Here is a 27439-nt window from a genome sequence, read left to right on the forward strand (position 1 = left end):
AGAATATTTGATAGTGTTTGACTGACAGCTTTAAAATACATTTGTTAATTCAATTTTTATTATTTCATTGGTTTACTTTTATGTTTTAATGTTCCATTAAATACTAGATGTTGATAATTTTAACATTGAGACTATCTAGATTAAAGATAATTGCTCTTTCTTTAGGTTGGATGATATGAAATTTATTTGTTGTAATCTTAAAACGATAAATTGCCATTTATAATAGTTACTTATTTTGTTAGAAGATATTAAATTTATTTTGACATTGTAATTTTTGATGAGACATGGATGAATCACTGCGTTATCCAATTTTGAGTTATTGTGAATATATTTTCGATAAAAGTCAGAATAAATGCAAAGGTATGATTATATAAGTTATGCAAACATATTAGTTACGATTTACAATGTTTATTTTTTAATACGGACATTATTCAAAGTTGTAAGTATGTATTTATTAAGTTTAATTCTTGTGGTAGTACCATAGGCTTTACAGTTACTTATAGATTTCCTAGCCTTGAACTAGAACTTTTTCTCATCTGTATTCCCATTTGAAATTTACTGTTTTTTTTTTTTTTAAAGTACACATTCTTTGTAGCAATAATTTAATGGAGAATGTTTTAAAAACTTTTAAATATTATGGCTGGTTTTGCTTATATATCCTTTATTAAGAGAACTACTGGGATCACTGAGTATAGAGTTATTGTATTGATCAGCCCGATAATTGTCTCTAAAGCATAATGGCTATGTTTTAGAGACCACCACTGATTATTTTTCTAATGTAGGATCATTGGAGACTGTAAAAAAAATGCTGTTGCTGGATGTTATAATGGTGATAGTTCTAATCTAGGTAGAAATTGTTGTATTTATATTGATGAGATGAAACTGATGGCTGACATTGAAAATGAATGTTGGACTACTATAACTTAATGCTGCGATGTAGATGGGGCATTGGATAATTTTCATAATGTTTTGGAGAAATATATTAAAAATGCATCTTTCATTAAACTTATAGTCATCATAATTTTATTGGATTAAAGTCATGGATGTCTAATAGTTTTTTAACATCTACTAGAAAAGAGAAAAAATATATAATAAAATTAAAAGACAACCTTTTAATATCACCATAGTTTATGAATACAAAATCTACGTAAATACTTTGCACTCTGATTAGATTGTCCAAAAACAATAATTATTCTAAAAAAATTTAAACGCTACAGGCAATAGTAATTTAATTTGGAATTTGATAAATAAAGTTACTAATTCCTCCTGTAAAATAAACAGTATATTTGAATTATATGTGAAGGGTGGAAAGAGCAGGTGATTCTTTTTGTAATGCAAATTTTTTCAATTTTTTTTTGTTAATGTTGGTAGATCTATTAATAGTAATCTTTTTACAAATTGTGATGAAAGTAGGCCCTTATAGAGGCCTTATTTTTCTATTTTTTTTTTCAGCCAGTTACATCTGATACGCTTTTTAAATTAATTAATGAATTAAAGGATAATAATACTTTTGTAATTATGGGATATCTAATGACATCCTAAAAAGTGCTTAATTCTTTTATTTGTTTGCCTCTTGTTCATATTTTTAACTAATGTTTTGTGAAAAGCATTTTCTCTAAATTTTTTAAATAAGGAATGGTAATTCTATATTGATAAATGGTGACAAAAGGGACCAACTATGTATAGACCCATAGCTACAGAGACCTTGCCTTTGTCTAAAATTCTGGAAACTGTAATAATTTAAATTGGCTTCATTTTTTGAAAAATAAATATTTTTAATGGAAATCACTTTGAATTCAGATCAGTCATTGGAACTGATAATGCCTGTTTATTCTTACAAATCTGAATCTGGAAACACTGGATGATGGTTACCATGTCATTGGGTTTTTTTGGATATACAAGAAGTTTTTGATTCTATCATTTACTTATTTTGAATAAAATGCATAATACTGGGATTAAGGGGAATGTTTTGAATTTATTTATCTTTTAAATTGGTTAATGATTGGTTGTGTAAAAGTTTTTGTGCATTATGCAATTACAGTAGTAGTTTTTTAACAGGTCAGCTTAATATGAAAATTTGTAATTGTAATATGTAACCTTTGTTGATTTTGTTAAGTAATTTCGGATATATTTTGATTGCAATCTGAAGTTTAACATCCATATAAATAATTTGAATAAGGTTAGGAGGCTCTTTTACAAATCTAGAATTCTTAAGCATATTTTGTCTTATACCCAGCTTAGAATGGTATATTGTGCATTTGTCCACCAGGCATTACTCTCATAAAACATTTTGGTTTGAATACATTTGACTATGTACTCCAGCCACTATTAACTCCTTAATAAAAATTTGTCTGATTAAACCATACATTTTTCTTAGTAATTTGCTTTATTTTTTGTTTAACGTTGATAATCTTGAGATTTATAGCTAAAAAATGTATTATTATTATTTGTTTATAATATCAACATTTATTTAAATTCTATTGCAATCATTCCTATATAATTAAACATTCTTTGATGAGTAATATTTGTATACCTCTTGCCAAAAGAATTCTCTTTAGAAGCCTATATAATGCAGCTAGTCAATTATTGTTAATGCTTGACATTGATTTGGGAAATTTATTAACTCCTTAAAAAGATATATGAAGCATTTTTCTGTAGATGATGACTGTGATTTTAACCAAGTATATTAATTAATTTAATTTACGTTTTTTTGTTTTTATTCATTGATGAGAGATATTTTATTGTATCATTTATTATACGGTATATGAGTTGTATATGATACAATATATTGTGTGTGCATTTTATTTATTATATTTTGTTTCCTATAAATTATTTCCTTTTTAGTTTGAATGTTATTTAAAGGAATATTGTTTTAGATGTAAATTATGATTTTGAAAAGATTTTTTGTTTGTTCACTCTAAGTTTGTTATTGCTCTTGTTCTCAGCTCAAGTATTTACTTGAGAGCAGGGTTGATGTATTATTATTAGAAATTATTAATTGTATCTCTTAAAGTGAGTTTTAAAAAATAAAAATTTATGAGATGATATATATATAAGTAAAACTGACCAATATTTCTTTAATATACCCCACAAACATATCATATTATGATTTTTAAATAAGAAATTTAATAAGTAATGATTTTTAAACACAAATATAAGCCTCAAATGAAAATGAATTTATTTTAACTACAAATTCTAAAAATATTAATTTTTATATCAATTTACATTACATCATACTGAAAAATGTATTAAATTAAATAATTTTTAATATTTTCGAAAGTATATTATTCAGATATATCATTTTCCACCAAAAATAATTTGCACTGCTAATATATTATTTAACAATTAATTAATTTCAGTTCTTATAGATGTATTAAAACAAAAACAAGTTTTTCATGAAATGCTAATTTAGAAAAAAAAACAATGAAAATAGAGACAAAAATTACTAATACATGGAAAAATTACACAGAATAATTCATAAAACAATTTATATTGTTAATGAACATTATGGTATAGAATTTCAAATCTAAAAATCAACATTTATTAGTACACAGAAGACTCAATTACTTATCCCCTTTTCACTTATCTGTGAACAAAACTTCTATAAGAAAAAAAAAACACGAACAAATCATATCTTGTTTGATTTATATCAAGTAAGGTTTATTGTAGTAAGAATGCCATAAATTAGCAGTTTGTATTTTGAAAATACCTTTCTGAAACAAAATGATAAAGATAATCCTGCTTAATAATAGCATTTGAGGGTTTTAAAAATTCATCTTCAGTTATTACAATATTACTGATGGTGCACTGTTTTACATATATAAAACCTTCTTCTGTCAAGCATATATGAATTTTATGTGATACAATAATGATTACAGGTATTTCACACTCAACAACATCAGTCATACTAACTTGCTAGTTTAAAATCCCTCACATGTATTTTGGTAATTCTATATTATTTTCTAAATTTGATGTTTTTTATGTTAATTTCAAAGTAAACGTTCTATATGTTTAATACTTGTTTTGTATATGTGGTGTCAAATGGTATCAATTTAAGATTACGTTTGCTTAAGTGTAAAATTGTGTGCTTAACATCTGTGCTGTTCATTTTATTCTCTATCATTTTAATTGATTTATATTTCTGAATACTGAGTGACGAATATGCTGGTCCTTTCCAGCTGATAGATGCTTGTTTAAAGATGTCAGTGTGAGTATGGAGTACTCTCATTCAAATGAATTAGACAGAATTCTATATGACTGATGAGAAGGATAAGCTATCAAAAAATAGCAAATAATGAGTGAAGGGTTTTATTTTAAATCAGATTCAAATAATGAAGTATGAAATAAAATTATTTTGGCTGATTTGTTAACATTTTTGTAAGTGATACTGTAGTGAAGTAAGTGGTGCAATTATGTAAGAGAATAGTATGAATTAAAATCACCTGAATGATAATAGATATTGATGAAGATGAAAGTGTTCCAGTTATTTAGTTACATGATTGTGAAAGTCAAAAAGCCTAGATTTCAAAAAAGGGCCCCATTATTTTAGAAACTTTTTTTATGATGGTTTTCATGAAAATATCTGTGAAATGATGGAAAAATATGCTCACCACGTTCTCGTTACTATTCAAAAACAGAGACATTCTGAAATAAATAAGTGGAAAGATCTTTCAATAAGTGAATTAAAGAGTAGTTTAGGCTTCATTTTGCATAAGGAGATTATAGTGTTGCCTCAGCTCCAAGATTACTGGAAAACAGATCCACTATTCAGGACAGAGTTTACAGACTATATGAGTAAAGACTGTTTTCTTTTAATTATTAGATTAAGAATTTCAGTAAAATTCTTAATCTAATCTAATCTTATTAAGAATTTCAGTAAAATTCTTAAAAGAAAACAAACCTTAACCAAATGGATGATTTTATAAAATACAGTAGACATTCTATTACTGTTGGGATCAGGGCTAGGTCAGATAACAAAAAAGGTAGGATAATATGAGGAACAAAAAACTTTATTAAAACACAAAAAAAAATTGTTAAGTACACAATAACTAATATAAACTTTGAAAAAATGTATTACATACAAAAACGTTTTTAAGAAAAGTAAAAAATTTTTTGTGCAAATAGATAAAAATTAAAAAGAAATACAGAACAACACTTGTCAATTGAATTATAAAAACATCTGTGATATTTCCATTTTGATGTGCTTTGGCCACTATGTCTCCATTTTTCTGTCTACAAATCATTCATTGGTGCTCATTCACGTTCATTCTGCTCCATTACAGATGCGATAATTTTATTGTCATTAAAGTATTAATTGATTCTGCATCATAGTCACCTCCAGCCAGCTTTTCTTCTGCATCTTTGATCTCTGTATCATATTCCAGTTTGTTAGGATTGTCTAAAATTGTAGCCAAGTCATTATTAGTGTCGGATGGGTTTTCGATAGATTCAGACAATGAATTGTCTTCATTTGTATTTTCAGTCTTCATGCTTGGCCAAACTCTTTTCCATGATTTTTCAAGAGTTTCTCCTTTCATTACTTCCCATACTTAAGGAATTGTATAAATTGTATCTTTAATACTCTAATAAAGTTTTCATAGCCTGGAAATTATTGCAACTTTTTTCTGTTTTTCTAAAATTGCTCCAACATATTTACCTCATATATTATTTTCCTTAATCACTCAATGACACCTTGGTCCATAGGTTGTATGAGTGTTGTTATATGAGGAGGCAAAAACAGTGCTTTGATTTTCCTTTTTTCAGTTCCTTTTCTCCTGGATGGATACATGATTGTCTACAAGATGAGATTTATAGGAAGATTTTCTGATTTTAAAGTTTTTCAACTGCAGGGACGAAGCAGTCATGAAACTATGTCTAAAAAGATACTTTCCATCCATGCAAACTTCTGTTTATGGTAATAAACAAGTAACAGGTAATAAAATGTTTAAATTTTTTAATGCTTTTCGCTTCTTATATTTGCCAATTACAAATAGTGTTAATTTACGGGTTCCATTTACATAACTACAAGGTTCATCTTGTCTTTCGTCAACTTTTCTCTGGGTACATTAGCAGTCTTGAAAACTAGAGTCTTTTGCAGAAGCATTTTGAAATTTAAACCAGTCTCATCAATGTTATAGAATTCATCTGGTGTCAATTTATGTTCCTTTAGCAAGTTCTCAAATTTCATACGAAACTGTTCATCAGCTTCCTCTACTAATTTTTTAAACATAACAATTGCTTTTTCTTTAACTATTGGGCCAGATAAAGGAGTCATTTTTTGCCTTAGTAAACAGACCTATACCTACAGAGCACTGTCTTAACAGTTCGGATTTTGGTTTTAATAGCATTTTTCGGTCTTTTAAAACCTTTCCCCTTCCACTGTCATTGTACTACAATTAATATTCTTCCTATTTCTGCTCCAGTCTTTAATTGTCGTAAAACCTACTCCTAATTCTGAAGATAATTTTTAAACAAGACTCACTTTTATCAAATCTTTGGAGCATTACCATTTTTGATATAATAAGCACAGAACATGTTTTTGCTTTCCTTTTGACAATACACTTTATTTTTTAAAAAACAAAAATAAACATACAATATAATATACTATATTTACACAATATTAGTTACAACACTCTGAATTGGATTTGTTAGATATGACACATAAAAACTCGCACAGAACAGCAATGTTTTCAACAAAACATATTAATGTATTAACAACGATCTTATTTCAACCAAAAGTTCACTACAGAAAGTTTGTTATGTAATGAAAATACCTAACGAAATCAGTAGAATGATTAGTGATGACCTCAATTAATGATTCATCAGCCAATAGTTGGTTGTGCCAAGGAGCCAGATTAATGAGGTCAAATGTGAGGAGGGTCTAATGAAATAACAATTCAGGATTATTTTTGACAATAAGATGATAATATACCATTACCTACATCATGAAGTTTCAATAGATGAGGCCATGGTTTTTGGAGAGGCTGCTTAATTTTTCAGCAATGTATAAAAACTAGAAAAGTATGGGATAAAAATTTATACTCTGCAAACCAAATGGATTTTTATTAAAAATAATCAAGTATTACTAGAAATATGAATTTCATGGAATGAGCCGTAGTATTCAACATAATAAATAAAAAGTTGGGCACTGGGCCAACTTTTTCAATTATACAGACTATTATTATATTTAGCCAAATTTATTCAGTTTGGCTGAATATAAAGATAATCTTCATAGTTCATATGAACTTCAATTACTGGAAAGAAGACACCTATTGCAAAGGAGAAATTATATTTTAATATGGTGTGATGATTGGCTAATGACACTATAAGTAAGATGTTTTATACATTTCTATGTAACATAAAAACAAATTATCTCACTTAGACCAACAGAAGAACTGACTCAAAAAAAAACTTTTAACTATTGTTCAACAGAACCGATGTGTCTTGGTCTGTGACAAGACAAAACAAATGTTAGCATATTACCTGTGCAAAAGGAAAACCTTCGTTTGCACAAGAAATTTTTTTTTCAATATGTGCAAACTATAGTTCTAAATTCATTCTTGCATATCAATATACATACTCGCATAGAAAAGTTTACAAATTATCAGACACCGATAAATAAATGCTAACCAGAAAGAACCGCTGTGGAATCTGTAAAAAATACAGAACATTCCCTGATAAAGTCTGCGGTTGGTTTCAGTTTCAATGACAAACTCTCCGGAAAATGCAGGATGTGTAAAATCTTGGGAAAAAGGAAAGGCATTATATATCATTGTGTTGCTGTCGCAGATACCTTGAATTATGCTAGGATCCATGTTTTAAAGATTTGTGATAATTGGATGACTTAGATCTACGACTGTTTAAATACAGAAACAAAAACTATTTTGTTTTGTTACCCTTTAAATTGCAATTTCTCATTATAATTTAATTTTAAATATTTTTTTTTTTGTCATGTGTAAGTGTTTTTATATTAATACCTTTTAGTAAAATATAAATTTTCCATTATTCATTTGTTTAAAAGTTATTTTTTTAATATAAAAGTAAACTTATTCAAGGATATGTGTTGCCTTTCTGTTTACCTTTTTGTGATTTTATGGACCCTTGTGCATCCTACTAAAAAAAATATTCAAATATGATTATAATTATTACAAGTGTCTTAGATGGAAAAGTTTTTAAAAAACATTTTTTACTTAAAAAAACGTATTTTATATAGCTAATTTTCACTTGAATTGGTAATTGCTTTATGTTTTCCCTGTCTATGTTTGCATATAATGGTCCAATTAAACATACATTTATCAACAGTTAAATCAACTCATATTTTGTTTATTATTATGATGCTATACATATCTTGTAATGATAATAGGTACATAAGTTACAGTGTAATGCCCTTATACATTATCTACTTTATATACATTACTATTTATGTATTTATAAAAATGAAAGTTTTGGTAATTTTTTATTATTATTATCCTTTAATTGTTTTTCTTGGGCTAATTTTATATGCAGATTTATTTATTTTTTTGTTAAATTCTTTTTTATTTGTACCGTCAATAAAATATTTATTATATCCATTCTTTTTGCTACAATTTTATTACTTTTTTAATTCCTTATTTAGATGTGTTACACTCTATAATACATAAATGCTCTGTTAATCATTATTTAATAATGTTTATCTTGAGTCCAAGAGAATTTAAATTACTATTCACAACAATACACTTATATCAAGAAATTTTATAAACACTTGTCCCAATTTAATTTTCAGACCTTCCAATTTTAAATATAAAATAATTTATTTTAATATAAAAATAATGAATATAAAATAATTTTCTTTATTAATAGTTCTTATTAATTGTTATTTACAATATAAATTATTAAATGGATGACAAATTAATCGTAAATATTATTTTTTTTAAATATTTTTATACCAACGAACTTAAAAATGTTTTAAGAAATCTAATTAAAACCAACAAACAACAATAAAATCAGACAGAATATGCCAATTATTCATTCGAAAGAAAGTCTTTAGAGAAAAATTACAAATAAAAATGTTATGTTAATATAGGAATTTTAGAAAAATAGTTAATTATGATATTCATTCACAATGAGTGATGTTATAATATATATAAGCAATATATATATTGTTACCACATATATGCCTAATTTAATATTGGCAGGCAATAATGGTAGCAACAATGTGAGCGCACAATGGACACGCTGATACAAGCATCACTACTGCCATGCAGTACTCCCACAATAGCAGTGCTGCAGTCCCACCACTCTCGGCTCTAATAAAAAAGCGTGCACCACGAGAGTGAATTCAATTCATCGTTGACCACCACCTGGAGAAGACCAAGAAGAGATGGAAGAAGACAGAAGTTCCCTGGCCGGCTCAATGTGGAACCTCCTGGCGGATGCCAACATTCCCACCAAAGCAGCAGGCCTGGCTGACCCACCGAGGGAGCTGCTGGATGCGAATGATACCTCCCCACTCCAGCTCCAGCTTACCAGCAGCAGAAGCCAGCCCAGCATGGGATTGCTCAGGGAGAATTGCCTCAGCTGCGCCAGCAAAGATCAACTGGCACCGACCTGACACTGCAGGGCTCTGGGGGCCACCATTGCCATGCTGTAGTGGGGACCCAACTGCCGCTGAGGGAAAGCCTGGTCAGACTTCAATGGACGAGCTGCAACTCCCTGACTTCACTGGAGATCAGCATCCGGACCCAACAGCTCTTCTCACAGCTAACGCAAAAAATGGCCCTTTTCAGGCCATATCAAGGTTATGAATTACAAATCGTCAAAGCCATTCGATGACAAAGCCCTTCTCAGCGCTACTGCAAGGTTACCAATTAAAGGTTTTGAGTTGAAGCCAATCAACAACAAAAACGGCCCTTTTCAGAGCCATCATAAGGTTAGTAAGTGCCACATGCCATCGCAGCCATTCGGATACAATATATATATATATATATATGTAATATTATATATCACATTATGTCATAATTTTTAAGCACTAAATATTCATTCATTAGAAAGACTATCACGAAAAATTAATTTATTCGTCTCATTTTTCTTAGCTCACATTACTTTTTTATAACCTTATATCACTGATCTTTCGGCCATTACAAGAAAGTCAATGAGCAACATCAATGTGATATACAAATTTCTTAAACACAGAAAGATTATTATACCTTGCTAATTAGAAAAAAACATAGTACATGTAAACAAAGAATTCCCTTCAAATTTAGCAAACAAAATTTTCAAGGATTAATTGAAAAGAAAATTGTTTTATGCATAAAATCAATTACTTACATAGCTGATTTTTCATTTGCATCTGCACTGAATTCAAGTGAGCCTTTGATGTATGGATTTTGTTAACAGTTTTTCGAGCTCGAATGACCTCTTTTGCAAGAATAGTACAAACATCTTTATCACCTTTCTTGGCTGCTTCTTTTAATGAACGCTTAACTTTTTCTTCTTCTCGCTGAATGGCTGGAATCCATTCAATAATTTTATACAAATATATGAGATAAACATTTACATTTTATGACAAATAGTGAAATACAAATATAAAATAATCTATTACAGTGTGCCATCAGACTAGAGGCAACAGAATGAGAACAAAAAATCTATAAGCTATAATTAATAAAGCTAGCACTGTTTTACTTATGAAATTACATTTACTTTCTTAAAACTCACCTCTAATCTGCCTATCAAGTTGATTGCTTTCCTTCCTTATCTTATGACACCAATCATTCACCTGAAAAAAAAAAAAGCTGTAGCAAAATAGTTATGGCAAACAACTTATTTACAGCAACTACCCACCAAAAGTATTAAGTTTTTTTTGTATTTCTTACATTTTAAAACTTTACTCAAATAAGATATGACTGCAATTTTCAGTAATCCTTTGGTAACCAGTAGGATTCGTTATAGAATGTCAATTTTTTTATAGTAATTGTATCAAAGCTGCATTTCACTATAAAAAATCAGTTTTATCATTTTTATAACATTAAACAATATTTTACTTTCAATCTATCAACAGGTCTGTATAATTTCCTTTGATCAATAAACATCTAACTACAAAGTATTCTTGGGCCATACCAATCGATTAATGAAAGTATAAATTCCGTCATATCCACCTGGTATTTTATCAATCATTAAAGGGAGAGTATGTTTCTGCGAAAGAAGAATTAGTTATTCTAAACTAAAACTGTAACATAACCTACTGATCTTGTCTAGTTTAGAACAACAGCAATCATGTAATACATGTAAAATAAGTAATGTAAGCATGTAATGCATTTATAAGCAAATGCGTAATACTTAATGGATGCTGACTCTCACCTGTAGCTAAGAGTTAATTAACATGGCGATAATTATACATAACCATTGCAGTAAATAACACATCAGGACTAGCCTTTTTTTAATAAATAAAAAATAAATAAAAAAAAAAAAAAAATTAGTTCCATGAACAACCTGCACTAAGTGGTCTGAATCAAATAGAAAATTAAATTAAATCAATCAGTTTTTTAATTACAACATTCATACATACATATATAAATCATTTTTAATTAACAAACATAATTTTATAATTTAACAACAAAATGTAAATAATTACGTTAAACTAATTAATCAGCACTGTCTTAGCTTTATTTTTTGTTAACAATTTCACACACATCTTCGAACCAATTCTTCAAAATAATTAATAAGAATTAAAACTGCAGATAAATGTAAATGTAACCACTATAACTCAGCCACTCAGTAACATACAATATATTTCTGGACAATGAATCTAATGTTTGGTATCATATTTGAATATATTTATACATAAGTAGATTTTTAAATGATCTTAAATCATTTGAAAAATTTTAATAATAAGATATAAATAAGTGAAATAAGTTTATTTAAAAAAGATTGAATTTAGCTTCATTACTTTTATCTGCAAAATAAATGTTATTTTCTTCATTCTAGTATTCCTGTTTATCATTCTTGAATTGGCACTAGTTGTTTATATAGATTTTGTAGAAATTAAAAACCACATATTGTTTTCATTTTCAAATTTTTGAATGTATTATTTCTCTAATTCAGTGACCATTTTCACAATCAACTTTCATTGTGATTTTTATTATTTGTATTTTTACATGTATAAGGGATTTAAATTTATTATTGATTTCTTACATAAATATGTTTTCTGTAGCAGTTTACAATAATTAATAACCCACAGTACAACATGAAACTTAAAAAGATTTAATAGTTTTTTACAAATATATTGCCCGTACTGCAATACATTTCACCTACATTACACACCACAACTGAACCGAATGTTTGGTAAGATGCATATTAAGTGAATACAATTTCAATTTCAGAACAGCAAGAGTACCAAAAACATGCTTTTATAATAAAACCAATATGGTTTTATATTTTGACTAGAGAAAGCAATAATAATCCAGAATAGAATACATTTTTTTTAAATTTTAAGAAAATTCGAACAAATATTGGGAAAGACAAGCTATTTACAATCTGTATTAGACTGAGTTACAGTGATAAGAAAGTTATGATTTAGAAGGGACCGAGACAAAGTTTAGTCTACCCTCATTGCTTTTCAACTTTTGGAAAAAAGAAAAAAAGGGTAATTTATTTAGTTTAGGTGCCTCACCCCGAAATCACAAAAAAACATATCAAATCACTGTAAAATCTTTTGAAATGTATTTTATGATGGAAATGATGTGGCGGAAAAGTAGATATTTGAATATTGATATACTTGATAATGCAGATTCTCATCTCCGGATAATGTAGAACTCTTTCTTATTCACTACACTACTTTTATTATTTATAACTTATTCATTACATTACATTGTTATCTGCTATTCTCACACGGCATCTAAGTTTTCTGAGTTTTCTTTATAGAATTTACAGTGTTCAGTAAGTAAATAACATAAGCTACAACAGAAGAAAAAAAAATCTGCTGGACCTGAAATTTATATGTAAAAATTGTGAATTTACATTTATTACACTTATTGAATTCTTTCAGTCGGTTGATAATAATTTTTTTACAATCATAGCATTTTGTCGCAACACAGACAATGTCCATCATGTAATAACAAAATGATGCTGAATGAAGATTGACACATTTTAGGTTGTAGAAAACGCCTTCATGTACTTAAAAAACATAAGAAATATGGAAGTAAACAGTGTAAGATAGCCATTTTGCAATACACCGATACATGGTTAGCCACCGTTACGTTAGGTTAGGTTATGTAAATTTTTACTAATTTTCTATTTTCCAACACCCAAAATACATCATTAAATGAATAAATACATCATTGAATGAATTTGATATACGTTTTTTTTTTTGTGATTTTGGGGTGAGGCACCTCAACTAAATAAATATTAAAAACAATTTTAGAAAACATGGAGGGAAAAGTTTAATATTTATTTGTTAATTATTTTCTATGGTAGTATATAATGTTTGAAAGTTAACAACATACATAATGTTTTTTGTTGTTTTTTTACACAAATCAAGAATGAATTGGAGGAAATAGAAATTACACAAATTTATTGCTTGATGAGAAATTTACTTCGAAAATAAATAAGATTAAAACAAAAGTGATGAAATATATCAGAAAGGAGGAAAATGAATTAAATGAGTGCTGAGTTAGAGTAATACAATACACAAGTGGGAGAATTATATTAATGAAATAGTAAAATCACAAAGAATGGATGAAACATCAGAACTTTCAAGTTAAAAAGATTATCAAACATAAATGTAAGAATTAGAAACAGATTTTTGAAAAATTTGTGTGGAATGTAGTACTTTACGTTTGTGAAAACAGACAATAGAAAGGAAAAGACTAGACACCTTTGAAAACTGTATTGAAAATGACACTGAATATCTTCAATAAAATTTGAAAAGAAGAGAGACAAATAGGCAAGGAGAGAACTATGTAGCAGAATCCTGTAAAAGAAATAAACTAGGTTGGCAGGCTATTCATTTAGACATCTAAACCAAACTTAGATAACCAATTACCAATTTGGTAATAGGGAGTAACATAGAAAGTAAAAACCACCGAAAGACAAAGGGTGAAATAATAGTGATGATCAAGTTAATGGGTTGAAGTAAATATATTAAATGGTTAGCGTAGAAGACAGTAATGGAATATGCATTGTGATTTGAATGATGACAAAAAAAATAAAAATCGATAATTATGAGAAAATTGTTGATTGACTAATTTTGTTCATACTTTAATATACTGTAGTAGATATGCTAAGGTTCAGGAAAACTCAAGATCTAAATGTTGGAAAGCAGATTTGAACAGTGGGTGACCTGTGCAAGATCAAGTACTCTAGTAAATTAGCTATCAGTTTTGTGAGTTTCGCATTAATGATTTAAACAAGAATAACATACCAAGAATTGATGATACACCATCCAAAGTAAGCCAGCTAAATTACCAAATATGACAATATTTAACACTATTTCGTAGGCAACTTGGCTATGTTTATGTTTAAGAGAAATATAGTTACTTCAGAGACATAGACACTACATATTTCATGTTGTTAGTCATGTGTACGACGGATAACCACCTTACAACGAGCACCATCAGTCATCTTAAACAACTGACTGAGAATGACTCTGACAATTATTCAGGTTAGTTTATGGTTTCTTCCCTTCTTCTCAAAACTCTAACCTTAACTTATCTCTAACACTAATCTCTCTCCACATAATGGATTAGGATCTGAACAGCACATCATATCTCACAAAACTGATTGCTAATTGACTAGAGCACAGATAAAACAGTGTGGACTTTTTACCTGCTGTAAACACCTGCTTTCCAACATTTAGATCTTGTGTTTTCCTAATCCAAAGCACATTTACTATGGTATATTAAAGTATAAAAAAATATTGAAGGTGATAAAAGTAATTGCTTAGAATTACTAAAGCACATTCATGGCAGTAACAAAATATATATAATATACACAGCCAATAAAGGCAGAAACATTCACAATCTATGTTGATTAGATACATTTGTTTAGATGAACATCTATCTAAACAAATACATTTTGCTAACAGGCAGAAATAAAACTGAATGATTGTTTGTTTATATATTTTTTAACTTTTAATTAAGTTTTTACATAATTTTATTTTTACTGTGCATTTATTCTGAATTACATCAATCCTGTTTCAGTTAGAGCGTTTATAACAGTAAATAGTTTCTTAAAAATTAAAGTGACATCTACCAACATAATAAATTAATGATAATCAGTAATTAACTAAAACCTGCGATATAAATGATAATAAGGAGAGATTACATAAAAAAAAACCATATAATAAATACGTAGGGTATAAAAAGAGTAGGTGGGAACAATAAATTGATCATACCCTTAAAAGGTTATGTTTACTAGACGAAGTAACAAATAAAAAATATATCATTATACAAATTTACCTGTTCTTTCGGATCTGTTTGAGTAGATTTTCCAAATAAGCCCATAATTATTATTACACTGCAACAATCAATATTTTTATTCGCAAACACAGAAATGGACCTCAAAGCTATCAAGGAACTGCAGAATACTAAATGGGAATCTAACAGCAATCAACTCACTTCCATCGATTTTCATTATAATTTATCCATAAATATCTTTTAACAAGAACTAAATAAAAACTAATAACAGATGAATTGTTAAAAGAAAATCACTATGTATTTCGCTCACAGCTTTAAACCCAAGTTTCTGCGTTCACACTTGCGCAAAATTCAATTATCCAAGCAAGTTGTAATAACACTTCAATCATTAAATAATAAATAAGAAAATAGTAACCTGATAACGATTTTCGTGGAAATAACAGCTGTTAACAATTACAAATGTCACAGAAACTAAGTGAAGAAGCAGTATATTGACGTACAATTTTCTACGTCATACATGTGTTTTTAAACTTTTTAGTTCAAAATACTTTTTTATTAGTAGATGAGTTCTAGTTCACAATTTACAAAAAAAAATTCTTCTCAAAATAATGTAAGAAAGTCTGTAAGTTACTTTCTTTACCCTTCAATAAAAATACAATTATATTTTTAACGAAGATGTTTTTTAACAACTGGCAACACTTCCTTTTACAACGAAATTTAAAAATAATAAAGTTATGAAACAAAGAATCAATTTTTAAAATCTTATGACTGTACTGTTAGTAGAGAAGCACTAAAGAATATGTAATTACTTTTATATTATACAGAGTAAATTTATTGCATACGTCGAAATTGGATTGGAACTTTTTATACAAACTTAAAAGTTTGATTGTATTCCTTGGTGGGAATTTTGCTGTTGATGAACCAGTTTACCAAATAATTGTTGCCATAATTTGTTTACCATTGAGTGGTTATGTACATTTTTAGTAGTTTAATTAAGCCATTTTAATAGTGAAAACAGATGATTCAGATAGAAGCAGATGTTTTGATTTCTGAGTTGTGGATTCAAGGAATTTTTACTTTTGGTAAAGTAGTTGATGTCCTGAATCAAAATACTTATGATTTTCTACTTAACAATGGAAAGGGGAGTAGAAATGACATAAGGAGTAGTTACTTTTATTGTGGGGTAGTGAACAGTTGCAGAGAAAAAGCTAGGGTGTCTGTTAGTTAACATAAAAGAAAATGCCCATATTAATGAATGGATACATATAACGCCAAACTTGAAGGCCAAATGTTTTGCATAACAGATGTGTTTGGTCCAATCAATATACTGAGAAGAATTCTAAAGAGGACTTGATGGAACAAGCAACAAAATAAAATTATATTAAAAAAATGTTAATTGATAAGTTAGCAGTGGAGCAGGTGATGAAAAGGTTACCTAACATGGTAGAGGTACCATGTTGAACAAAGGTTAGGTACCTAAAGGTACCTAACATGTTGAACAAACATCTCTACCATGCTAACTACCAAATATATCTGTGGTTATGCACATTCTCAACATGAGAATAGAAACATGAACATTGCTTTAAATTGACGAAGAAATGAATAATTTACAATTAAATTCCTGATAAAATAGTTAAGATAACAGGTAGTGAATAATCAGGAATGTAGTGTTATTGCTTTTTTTAACCATAGTTTTCAAATAAAAAACTATGGTCTTAGTCAAAAATGTAAAAACTTAAAAACACCATTTCTTGGTCATCTTTTATTATATAAAAAAAAAACCCTAAGAGCAGTAAATTTTATAATTTTAAAAAAGTCTGATGATTTTTTTTTCTAAAATCAACAGTTTTTGAGATATTTACAATAATCCTACTTTATCTCGCTTTCTTTCCTGCCCAATCCTCTGTAGACCATATATTTCAAAAGACTTTAAAGAATCTTAATAAGTGAATAAAACTAAACATATCAAACACATTTTTTAGAGAAAACTTGCTAACTTTATTGAAAACAAAAACAAATTTTTATATAATCTTCAATGAAATTATAGAATGTTTTAATTGCAGTTCCAACTTACATTTGCATAATTTTACATAATCAATACAGACTTCTTCAAATAAACTAGCAAAAAAAAATCCTATATCATATTAAAATCTGTTATAACGCCCATAAGACATTATAGACGAAATATAAATTCCTCAGAATATGCTAGATGACATTAGTACTTTATATAGTTATATTATGATCACGGGGTGTGTAACGGAGTTTATTTTCCTAATATTATAAAAAATAATATTCAAATAAAACATTCGTTAGCCTCGGTCATTTAATATTTAAGGTTAATTTTTTTTTGTATTCAGTCATTTGACTGGTTTGATGCAACTCTCCAAGATTCCCTATCTAGTGCAAGTCGTTTCATTTCAGTATACCCTCTACATCCTACATTCCTAACAATTTGTTTTACATATTCCAAACGTGGCCTGCCTTATTTTTCCCTTCTACCTGTCCTTCCAATATTAGCGCGACTATTCAATGATGCCTTAGTATGTGGCCTATAAGTCTGTCTCTTCTTTTAACTATATTTTTCCAAATGCTTCTTTCTTCATCTATTTGCCGCAATACCTCTTCATTTGTCACTTTATCCACCCATCTGATTTTTAACATTCTCCTATAGCACCACATTTCTAAAGCTTCTAATCTTTTCTTCTCAGATACTCCAATTGTCCAAGTTTCACTTCCATATAAAGCAATACTCCAAACATACACTTTCAAAAATCTTTTCCTGACATTTAAATTAATTTTTGATGTAAACAAATTATATTTCTTACTGAAGGCTCGTTTAGCTTGTTCGGCTATTCGGCATTTTATATCACTCCTGCTTCGTCCATCTTTAGTAATTCTACTTCCCAAATAAGTATTGTTTCTCCCATTTCATCCTCCTCAACTTCCTCTTCTTCCTCTATAACACCATTTTCTAATTCATTTCCTCCATATAACTCTTCAATATATTCCACCCATCTATCGACTTTACCTTTCGTATTATATATTGGTGTACCATCTTTGTTTAACACATTATTAGATTTTAATTTATGTACCCCAAAATTTTCCTTAACTTTCCGGTATGCTCCGTCAATTTTACCAATGTTCATTTCTCTTTCCACTTCTCAACACTTTTCTTTAATCCACTCTTCTTTCGCCAGTTTGCACTTCCTGTTTATAGAATTTCTTAATTGCTGATAGTTCCTTTTACTTTCTTCATCACTAGCATTCTTATATTTTCTACATTCATCCATCAGCTGCAATATATCGTCTGAAACCCAAGGTTTTCTACCAGTTCTCTTTATTCCGCCTAAGTTTGCTTCTGCTGATTTAAGAATTTCCTTTTTAACATTCTCCCATTCTTCTTCTACATTTTCTACCTTAGCTTTTTTAATCAGACCTCTTGCGATGTCCTCCTCAAAAATCTTCTTTACCTCCTCTTCCTCAAGCTTCTCTAAATTCCACCGATTCATCTGACACCTTTTTTTAGGTTTTTAAACCCCAATCTACATTTCATTATCACCAAATTATGGTCGCTATCAATGTCTGCTCCAGGGTAAGTTTTGCAGTCAATGAGTTGATTTCTAAATCTTTGCTTAACCATGATCTAATCTATCTGATACCTTGCAGTATCGCCTGGCTTTTTCCAAGTGTATATTCTTCTATTATGATTTTTAAATTGGGTGTTGGCAATTACTAAATTATACTTCGTGCAAAACTCTATAAGTCGGTCCCCTCTTTCATTCCTTTTGCCCATCCTGTATTCACCCACTATATTTCCTTCCTTGCCTTTTCCAATGCTTGCATTCCAATCTCCAACTATTATTAAATTTTCACCTCCTTTTACATGTTTAATTGCTTCATCAATCTCTTCGTATACACACTCTACCTCATCATCATCATGGGCGCTTGTAGGCATATAGATGTTAACAATCGTTGTCGGTTTAGGTTTTGATTTTATCCTTATTACAATGATTCTATCGCTATGCGTCTTGAAATACTCCTCTCTCCTCCCTATCTTCTTGATCATAAAGTTAATTACATCCTAAATATTACCGAGCAAGTGTTAGGTTATATTGATATAGTATGAAGCAGCTCAATGGGTTGGTATAGTGGTGAATGCGTCTTCCCAAATCAACTTATTTGGAAGTCTTGAGTTCCACCATTCAAGTACTAGTTAAGTACTTTCATATGGATTTGAATATTAGATCATGAATACCAGTGTTCTTAGGTGGTTGGGTTTCAATTAACCACACAACATGGATATCATGTTGTGTGATACCCATATCATGGACATCATTTGTGTTGATTACATCTCAGTAATAGTCAAACTGAAACTACACTCATACATATCATCATCCTCTGAAGTAATACCTGAACGATAATTCCCGGAGGCTAAACAGGAAAAAGAAAGAAAGTATGAAGCTCAGTAGACAGAATCATTTGTTACCTAACCTTAACCTGTAATCATAGCTTAAACTTGATTTACAATAATAAATCGTGAAAATGATAATTTGTTGTCGACTAACGAATAGCACAGGGTTTCGTTACTAGACGACTAATGCCATCTAGTGGAGACTTACAAAACTCAGATGTGTTTGTAGCAGATAGCAGACGTAATATGGGGTCTGTTGCCCTTATGACGAAGTTCAACCTAAAATTTTACATCAAATATATATCTATACTACAGAGTGATTTTTTAGTCCTGTTACCCATTTGTTAATGTCTGATAAATTTTCTAAGAAAGGGAAATTTTGTTTTGTGACACGAAGTTGGTTGCGCTACTCAACCGGTATAGATACGGCAGTGTGAGTTGATTCGCCTTGAGCTGTGTAAACGTCTGTGCCGTTTCCGGTCGTGTTACGAACAGAATGTCTTTTACCATAGAACAACGAGTTTTCATTCTTGAACAAAATTTTGCTACGAAATCGTACGCGAGTGTAAAAGAATCATTTCAAATTAAATTTGTTGGTGTTTCCCCGCCAGAAAAAATGTCAATTTCTAGGCTAGCAAACCGATTTCGAGAGACAGGTAGTGTTTGCGACAGAAAGCGTAGTGGTCGACCAACTCGCTTGACAGAATTTGAAAACAAGATTTCTCAATTCTCCGCGGAAAAGTTTACGAAAACTTTTCACGAAAGTTGGTTTGTCATATTCGAGTGTTCAGAAAGCTGCAAAAAAATTGAAATTGTATCCGTATCGCGTATGATTAGTCCAAGAGCTTCAGCCTCCGGATTTAAATAAGCGATTGCAATGTTGCTGTTGGTTTAGATGTCTTGTAAATGATAACAGAATCGAATTTTTAAACACAGTGTTCTTTAGTGATGAAGCTTGGATCCATCTCGACGGTTATGTGAACTTTCAAAACTGTCGAATTTGGGCGGTTGAAAATCCTAACGCTTTACAATACAAATCTTTGCATCCTGAAAAAAATGGTGTGTGGTGTGCGATATCTCGTTATCGTATTGTTGAACCCATATTCTTAGAACAGACAGTAAATGGTGTATACAGGAATATTGTACGCCAAATTGTGTCCCTCCTGGAACCTCAAGAACGGTATTGCTGGTTTCAGCAAGACGGCGCTACATGCCACACATCTCGAGAAACCATGGATTTTCTGCAAGAGTTATTTGATGATCGAATAATAAGCAAGGGCTTATGGTCTCCAAGGTTTCCAGACCTCACATCTCCTGAATATTTTTGTGGAGTTATATTAAGTCCGAGGCCTTCAAAAACAATCCTTACACTATTGATGAAATTAAAGTCAATATTACAGACTTAATCACAAATATTTCCAATGCAACTCTTAAAAAGGTTTCTGCTAATACGCAGAAGAGTCCGTGCGTGTACAACCGCAAGGGGTGGGCATTTTGAGCATATTCTTTAACAATTATGTTAGTTATAGCTTTTTATTAAATCTCTTTTGTAAGTAACAAATATATTTTTTTATTCCACCTAAATTTCCCTTCCTTAAATTACATTTAAAATTGGGTAATAGGACTAAAAAATACTCTGTATTATAATTAGAGGAAGACAGTTTTTGTTTGTTCGGGATATCTATTCGATCAATCGCAACCAAATTTTTACCCATGTTGCTTGGCATAACTGGGAAGGTTTTTAGGTATATTTCATCTCGGAAAAAAATGTATGTAGTAGCGGAGATTTACACGTTGAAACACAAACTATAATGAATTCATTTATGAACTGTGAGTCTCTATCACTGAAATATAGAAATACTGGAATGGGCACTAGCATTAGAAATCCGTGCCAACAAAGATGGCTGATTTAGAGGTATACCTCTTTTTGTCAACAGCCCGTTCAAAACGTTTGTGACGATCTCTCTAATGACAAGTTATCTTTCATAATTCAAGTTATTGTAGAAAGTTTTTATTAAACATTTATATGATGCAATGATTAACTCAACATTTATTTAATATTCCTAAACATTGAAATTTTTCTATTAATTAAATAGAATTATGAGATTTTATCACTTACTATTAACTACAATTAAGTTTTATGCATCCACTTTCTGAAGGGACGGTACGTTAGGTACAATGCGCATGCGCTGCACTGTGCGACAATGAAAACTATACCTCCAAATCCATGATGAAAGTAACGTCTAAATCTATCTGTCTCACGTTGGACATAGGCAGTGCCCATCCAGTATTTCTATATTTCAGTGGTTTCTATCACTGTGTGAACTAGATCTGAACTGAATGGTTCAAATCAATCGAATGAATAATATTACAAAAATAATAGAATTAAATTTACGTTAAATAATATTAAATAAATTTAAACAATTTATGTCTAACAATAATGGGCTTCCCGTGGGGATTGCGTGTAAGGTTAGAGTGGTAATCTATGTGTGCCTCGTGAGAGGCTATACCAATTATTAGCATCAACTGGTAACGAACGGACACTGTTTTGGGATGCGCAGTGGGGTGCTTATCTCTGCAAACAATCGTCCGATTTTCAAAATTCAAAACTGGTATTTGTTAGTAGATTGAAGGCTAATTTTTGCATGCATTAGATACATTCTCGATCTAACAGATAACGGTTCTTCGAAAATGTTGGTATATCTTCGCAATCAGTTTTCCGGTTTTCAAAATTCAAATGGGGTATTTGCATTGAAATACAAACGGGTGTTGACTCTGCTAGGCGGCAGTCAGATTGTGGCGCGCGTCACGCAACAATTTTTTCAGTTCAGTCTACTTAATCACGAGAGCTTACGCTACCGAAATCTGTTAATTACATAGTTGAACAAAAAGATAATTTGGAACTGAGATAAAAGTAGGTGAATTAGAATGTATTTTTTATGCTGAAATTTAAAATGAAATCAGTTTTTCTTGATCACCCTCAGGAATCCCCTTTAGGATGCAGTTTGCTGTCAGGTATATTTTCATGTATTAATTTTCTTTTTTGTGGCCCAGTGAATAAACCTTCTTTTAATTTGGCTTCACTTAATTTTGAAAAACCTCAGGTAAATATCTAAAGCTGTCTCCATCTTTATCTAATGCTTTTACAAAATTCATCATAGTCCTAATTTTATGTGTAGAGGTGGTAAAATAATACGATCTGCTTTGACAAAGGAAATATTGACAACTTTTTCTTTTCTAGGGTAAACTGATTTCTTTTTGGCCAGTCTAACAATATAGTGCTTATCTCTAGCCTGAATATCCCACAAACACATATATTTTGTAGAGCCTCTTTGAAACTGAGAATAAGCCCTATCACTTTCAGGTCAGGAATGATTCACCATAAGTGTTCCATCATATTTAATAGCTTTTAAAATTTTTGACATACTTTCATATGTTTCTTTCATTTCTAAGCATGTGCTACCAGTATACAAGAAAACTTATTCGAGTTATGCAACAACACTATAAAGCTAAAATTAGCTTTACAGTGTCTAACCTTCTTTTTGATGAGTCTATAAATAAATGCCAATCATGAATAACATATTCAACGTCAGTTAAGACATTAGCCAGCTAACATCATGGCAGGAACAAATTAAACCATTTCTTCTTAAGTGTTTCAGTAAATTTTCGTTTTGATTTCTATATACTGAACTTTTAGAATCCTTGTTTAATGAATTCCATTCTTTAAGATATAAACCTAAGAGTTCTGCATGTTGTTTTGATAAATACAATTCACCAATTAGGTCGCTCAGTTCTGCTTGTGTGATGAGGTGAGGTTCAGTATTTGATTTTTCTGGATTGTAATTAATAACTACTGAAGTTGAGGATTCATCGATCGAGCCTTCTGTGGAATCAAAATTTCTATCCAAGAAGTTGGAGCAATCAGAATCTATAAATCAACACCATGAAATACTGGTCTCATAACTGATCAAACAAACATTTGAGTATGCAATAATGCTTTTATTGTTTGAATTGAAACCAGTAGCATTTGTTAAGCAAAAATAGCAATCAACATAATGGTTGGTAGGCTCTCACCAAATCATATGTCAAAAGGCAAATGCTGTTTTTTCCCTTTTAACCATTGGGTTAGTTTAACATTCTACATGTGGAGCCTAGGATTTATCTTGGTTTCTCAAGGCACAGTCAAAATAATGTATGTAAGCAGTGTTCAGCAGATACTGATACTGATACTGGTTTTCATTGACTTTTTGTAGTGAATTTTCTGCAAACATAACAAAAGATATTTGGAGAATTGTTATTGAAAGCCCAATCTTCATTCATTATAAAATTCAAAATTTTTTAATGAATGAAAGTAAACTGAAATATTACAGAAATACTTAATTATAAAAGTATTTAAGTTTAATTTATAAATACTTAAAATACTTAATAAAATTGTTTCACCATGGAGTGCAGTGAAACACAGTACATAACACACACACCCACACAACTTAACAAATCTTGATGTTCAATAAAATAATACCAAAAGTTGTTCTTTTGGTAATTAGGAGCAGGAAATTGCTCCTTTCTTGCGGTGAACCGCTCCAAGATATTTTTCATTAACATTAGCCTTTATCCACACACCCATCTGTCTTCTCTCAATTAACAGATTTCAGGTCTAAGAGTATTTTTTCTATTCCTAAACCAGTCAATACATATGGTAGGGAATTGCTTGTATATTCATACAGTCACTATCTATTAAAATGTATGACTTCAAAACAAAGATTTCCAATAAATCAAGATGTGTATTTATACACTGTCATTTTGATTATGATTGACATCTGATTTTCTAGACTTGGTTATCAAACAAACAAATTAATTTAATTGGTAGTTTCTGCCATTCAGAATAAAAAACATGTAAGTTCATTTATGTACATACATGCGATAAAGGTTTTAATAGTAAATGACATGCAAATATTTTTTATGTATAATTTATATTTTTTACTGCTAACGATGAAGTATTGACTTTGAAAGCACTACAGTTGCTAAGTCACTCTTTATATATATAATTTTTCATCTTTTATGACTGCATAGGATCACTTCATTATCCCAGTCTCTTCGAAGGGATTGTTTGGGTCTTGCGGTCTTCCCAGTATTTTTTCATACGTTCTGATTTCCATGCCCTTTCTGGTGTTGTAAATGTTTGTGTTGGTGAGTGTTTTTGTCCTTGATTTTTTCATTTAATTTTATCTTGTCTGTGGTGTCTTCTGATGTAAAACCAGTTTTCCTTCAGATCATCTCTTATTTCTCTGATACATCTGCATCCTGTCTTGGTGGTTTTCGAGTCAAGATTGTACTGTATTAGCTGTTACAGAATTCTTGAATCTTGCATCCTTATGATTTATCCAAAGAATCCTAGTCTCCCCTTACGCATGGTGTCAGTGACTGGTTCTAACTCTTTGTACATGACTTTGTTGGGCACAATCCACCTCTGCCAGTCTTTCTCATACTTTTTATTGATGCAGGTTATTTCAGTTTTCTGGAGTCTGTCTCTCTTTGATTGTTCATTCAGGTGGAAGAGTTTTTCTGCTTCATATGTGATATCTGATTTTATAACTATGTTGTAGTGTATTATTTTTGTGTTTATGGACATTTTTTACTGTAGGTGTAACAGATTAATTTTTGTGCTTTAATTAGTTTATTTATTCTTGTTTGGAATGAGATTCTTTTGTTAAGATTGTTGGTTATTATTTCTCCAAGGTTTTTAAATTGGGTTACTATTTTGACGTTATTACTGTTAACTTTTACTTCTTTTAATTATGTTGGTTTTTGGGGGATAATTTCTGTCTTTTCAAATTATATTTTGAGGCCAATGTTATTCACGATGTTTTGATGTTCTAATATCTTTGTTTTAGCTTTTTTCAATGTCGTTTGCTAGTAGTGCCAAGTTGTCAATGAAACCAAGGCAGTTTGTTTTGATTTTTTGGAATTTTTATTTTTGGGGGGCATTTTTTGAGTTGTTCCCTCATTACCATTTCCGGAGCAAAGTTGAATAGTAGCAGTGAGAGTCTATCACCTTGGTGCAATCCAGTTTTGATCTCAAATGACTCCAAGAGTTAGCCTCTAAATTTCACTTTGGAGTTAGTGTTTGTGAGGGTCAGTTTTGTCATGCTTATTAATTTGGGATGCAGCCCGAAGTGTCATAGGATTTTTAGTAGGAATTCCCTGTGGATGCAATTGTATGCTTTCTTGAAGTCTACAGATATTATGTCTCTGCTTCTTTTTTTGTTGTAATCCATTATTAGCCTGAGCCTCATTATCTGGTCTGGACAACTCTTCCAGGGTCTGAAAACTTCCTGGTATTCTTCTAGTTCTTTCTTGAGTTGTAAACTGAACCTATTGAGGATAATTCTTGAAATAATTTTGTATATTGTGTCTCTAAGAGTGAGATTACCCTGTAGTTGTTAGGGCATGTTTTGTTTGCCTTTTTGTGTAACAGGTGGATGAGGGCTGTTGTCCAGTGTTCTGGTAGTTCTTCTTTGATCCAGATGTTGACAAGCCATAGATGAAGGGAAATTTTTGCTCTTTATATATGTATATATATTGCTAATTAAGTAATATAAAACTTATTCAGCCACTCCACAAAGTACAGAATAAAAGAACATAATGTTGTTTTTTTTAATTAAAATTTTACTTTTTTTTACAAAAACTCTAATTTAAATAAATTAATATACATATATATATATATATATATATATATATGTAATTTTTGCAAGTATTAAAGAAATTATATAACAATGTATGTATGTTAATTTCTGGAATCATAATGGTTGTGTAAGCTAACACAAATCAATCAATCATTTCTGAAAGTGACATTTCTCTTTTCAAGAATAATAAGCACACATGCCAACCTTACTAGGGAAAGTGTGAGTAAAGTGACTTCACACTGGTTTTTCACTGTACCAAATATATGACTGCACATGAAGTTGTCGATCCTAATGATGCACAGAAGCTCTACAGGTGACACATCTAAATTGCAGGTAGTTAACACTGATGTTGTCAACAAATAAATTAAATCATTTAAAAATATCAGAATCACTAAAAATTATGAACTTATAATAGATCCCAATTGAGTAACTGAAATTTTCAATGATAATTAATTTAAAACTAAAAAAAAAATAACATACAGAAGAATCCTGTTTTTCTTTTTTCATGTAAATAAAAGCACAAGTAATCCTTCTGAATTTGAAATACTTCTAGGTAAAGAAAAAACTCATAGATATGTATATTATATAAATGTGAAACATTTAAAAATAGTATTTGTTGGTGTTAGTGTAATAAAAAGGCTTATAAAATTCTCAATAACATTTATGATGCAGTAAAACATGCATTATGTAATATCTTTTTCTGAGAGTACTTCCCAAAACAAGTAAGGTAAAAGAAAACCTTCACACAAAAATGTCTAGTTGAACTAGACAAAACTAGATAGTCTAATTTTCTCTTTTCATACATTTTTGAAGGAGTTTTATTTTGTTCATTACTTAAATTTCTGGGAAAACTATAGACATATTAACAGTGTGATTTTATAAACAATGCTTTGGAATGGGTTGATGACAGATACAGTATATAACATATGAATTATTTTGCAGTTTTGATATCATTA

At 29.9% G+C, this 27439-nt stretch overlaps 1 protein-coding gene across 1 annotated transcript in view; it reads right to left on the reverse strand.

Annotated features, from left to right (window-relative positions):
* Vps24 (vacuolar protein sorting 24) overlaps window positions 1-15877 on the reverse strand; it is a 40256-nt gene extending 24379 nt beyond the window's left edge. Inside the window, exons 1-3 of the mRNA XM_075382075.1 lie at window positions 15432-15877; window positions 10693-10753; window positions 10306-10485 (exon numbers count right to left, since the gene is read on the reverse strand). Coding sequence (XP_075238190.1) covers window positions 10306-10485; window positions 10693-10753; window positions 15432-15476 — 286 coding nt within the window. The 5' untranslated portion in view covers window positions 15477-15877. The remainder of the gene's footprint in view (window positions 1-10305; window positions 10486-10692; window positions 10754-15431) is intronic.
* Between the last annotated feature and the right edge of the window lie 11562 nt (window positions 15878-27439).

This window comes from Lycorma delicatula, chromosome 1, assembly GCF_047948215.1.
Source record: "Lycorma delicatula isolate Av1 chromosome 1, ASM4794821v1, whole genome shotgun sequence".
Classification (NCBI taxonomy): domain Eukaryota; kingdom Metazoa; phylum Arthropoda; class Insecta; order Hemiptera; family Fulgoridae; genus Lycorma; species Lycorma delicatula.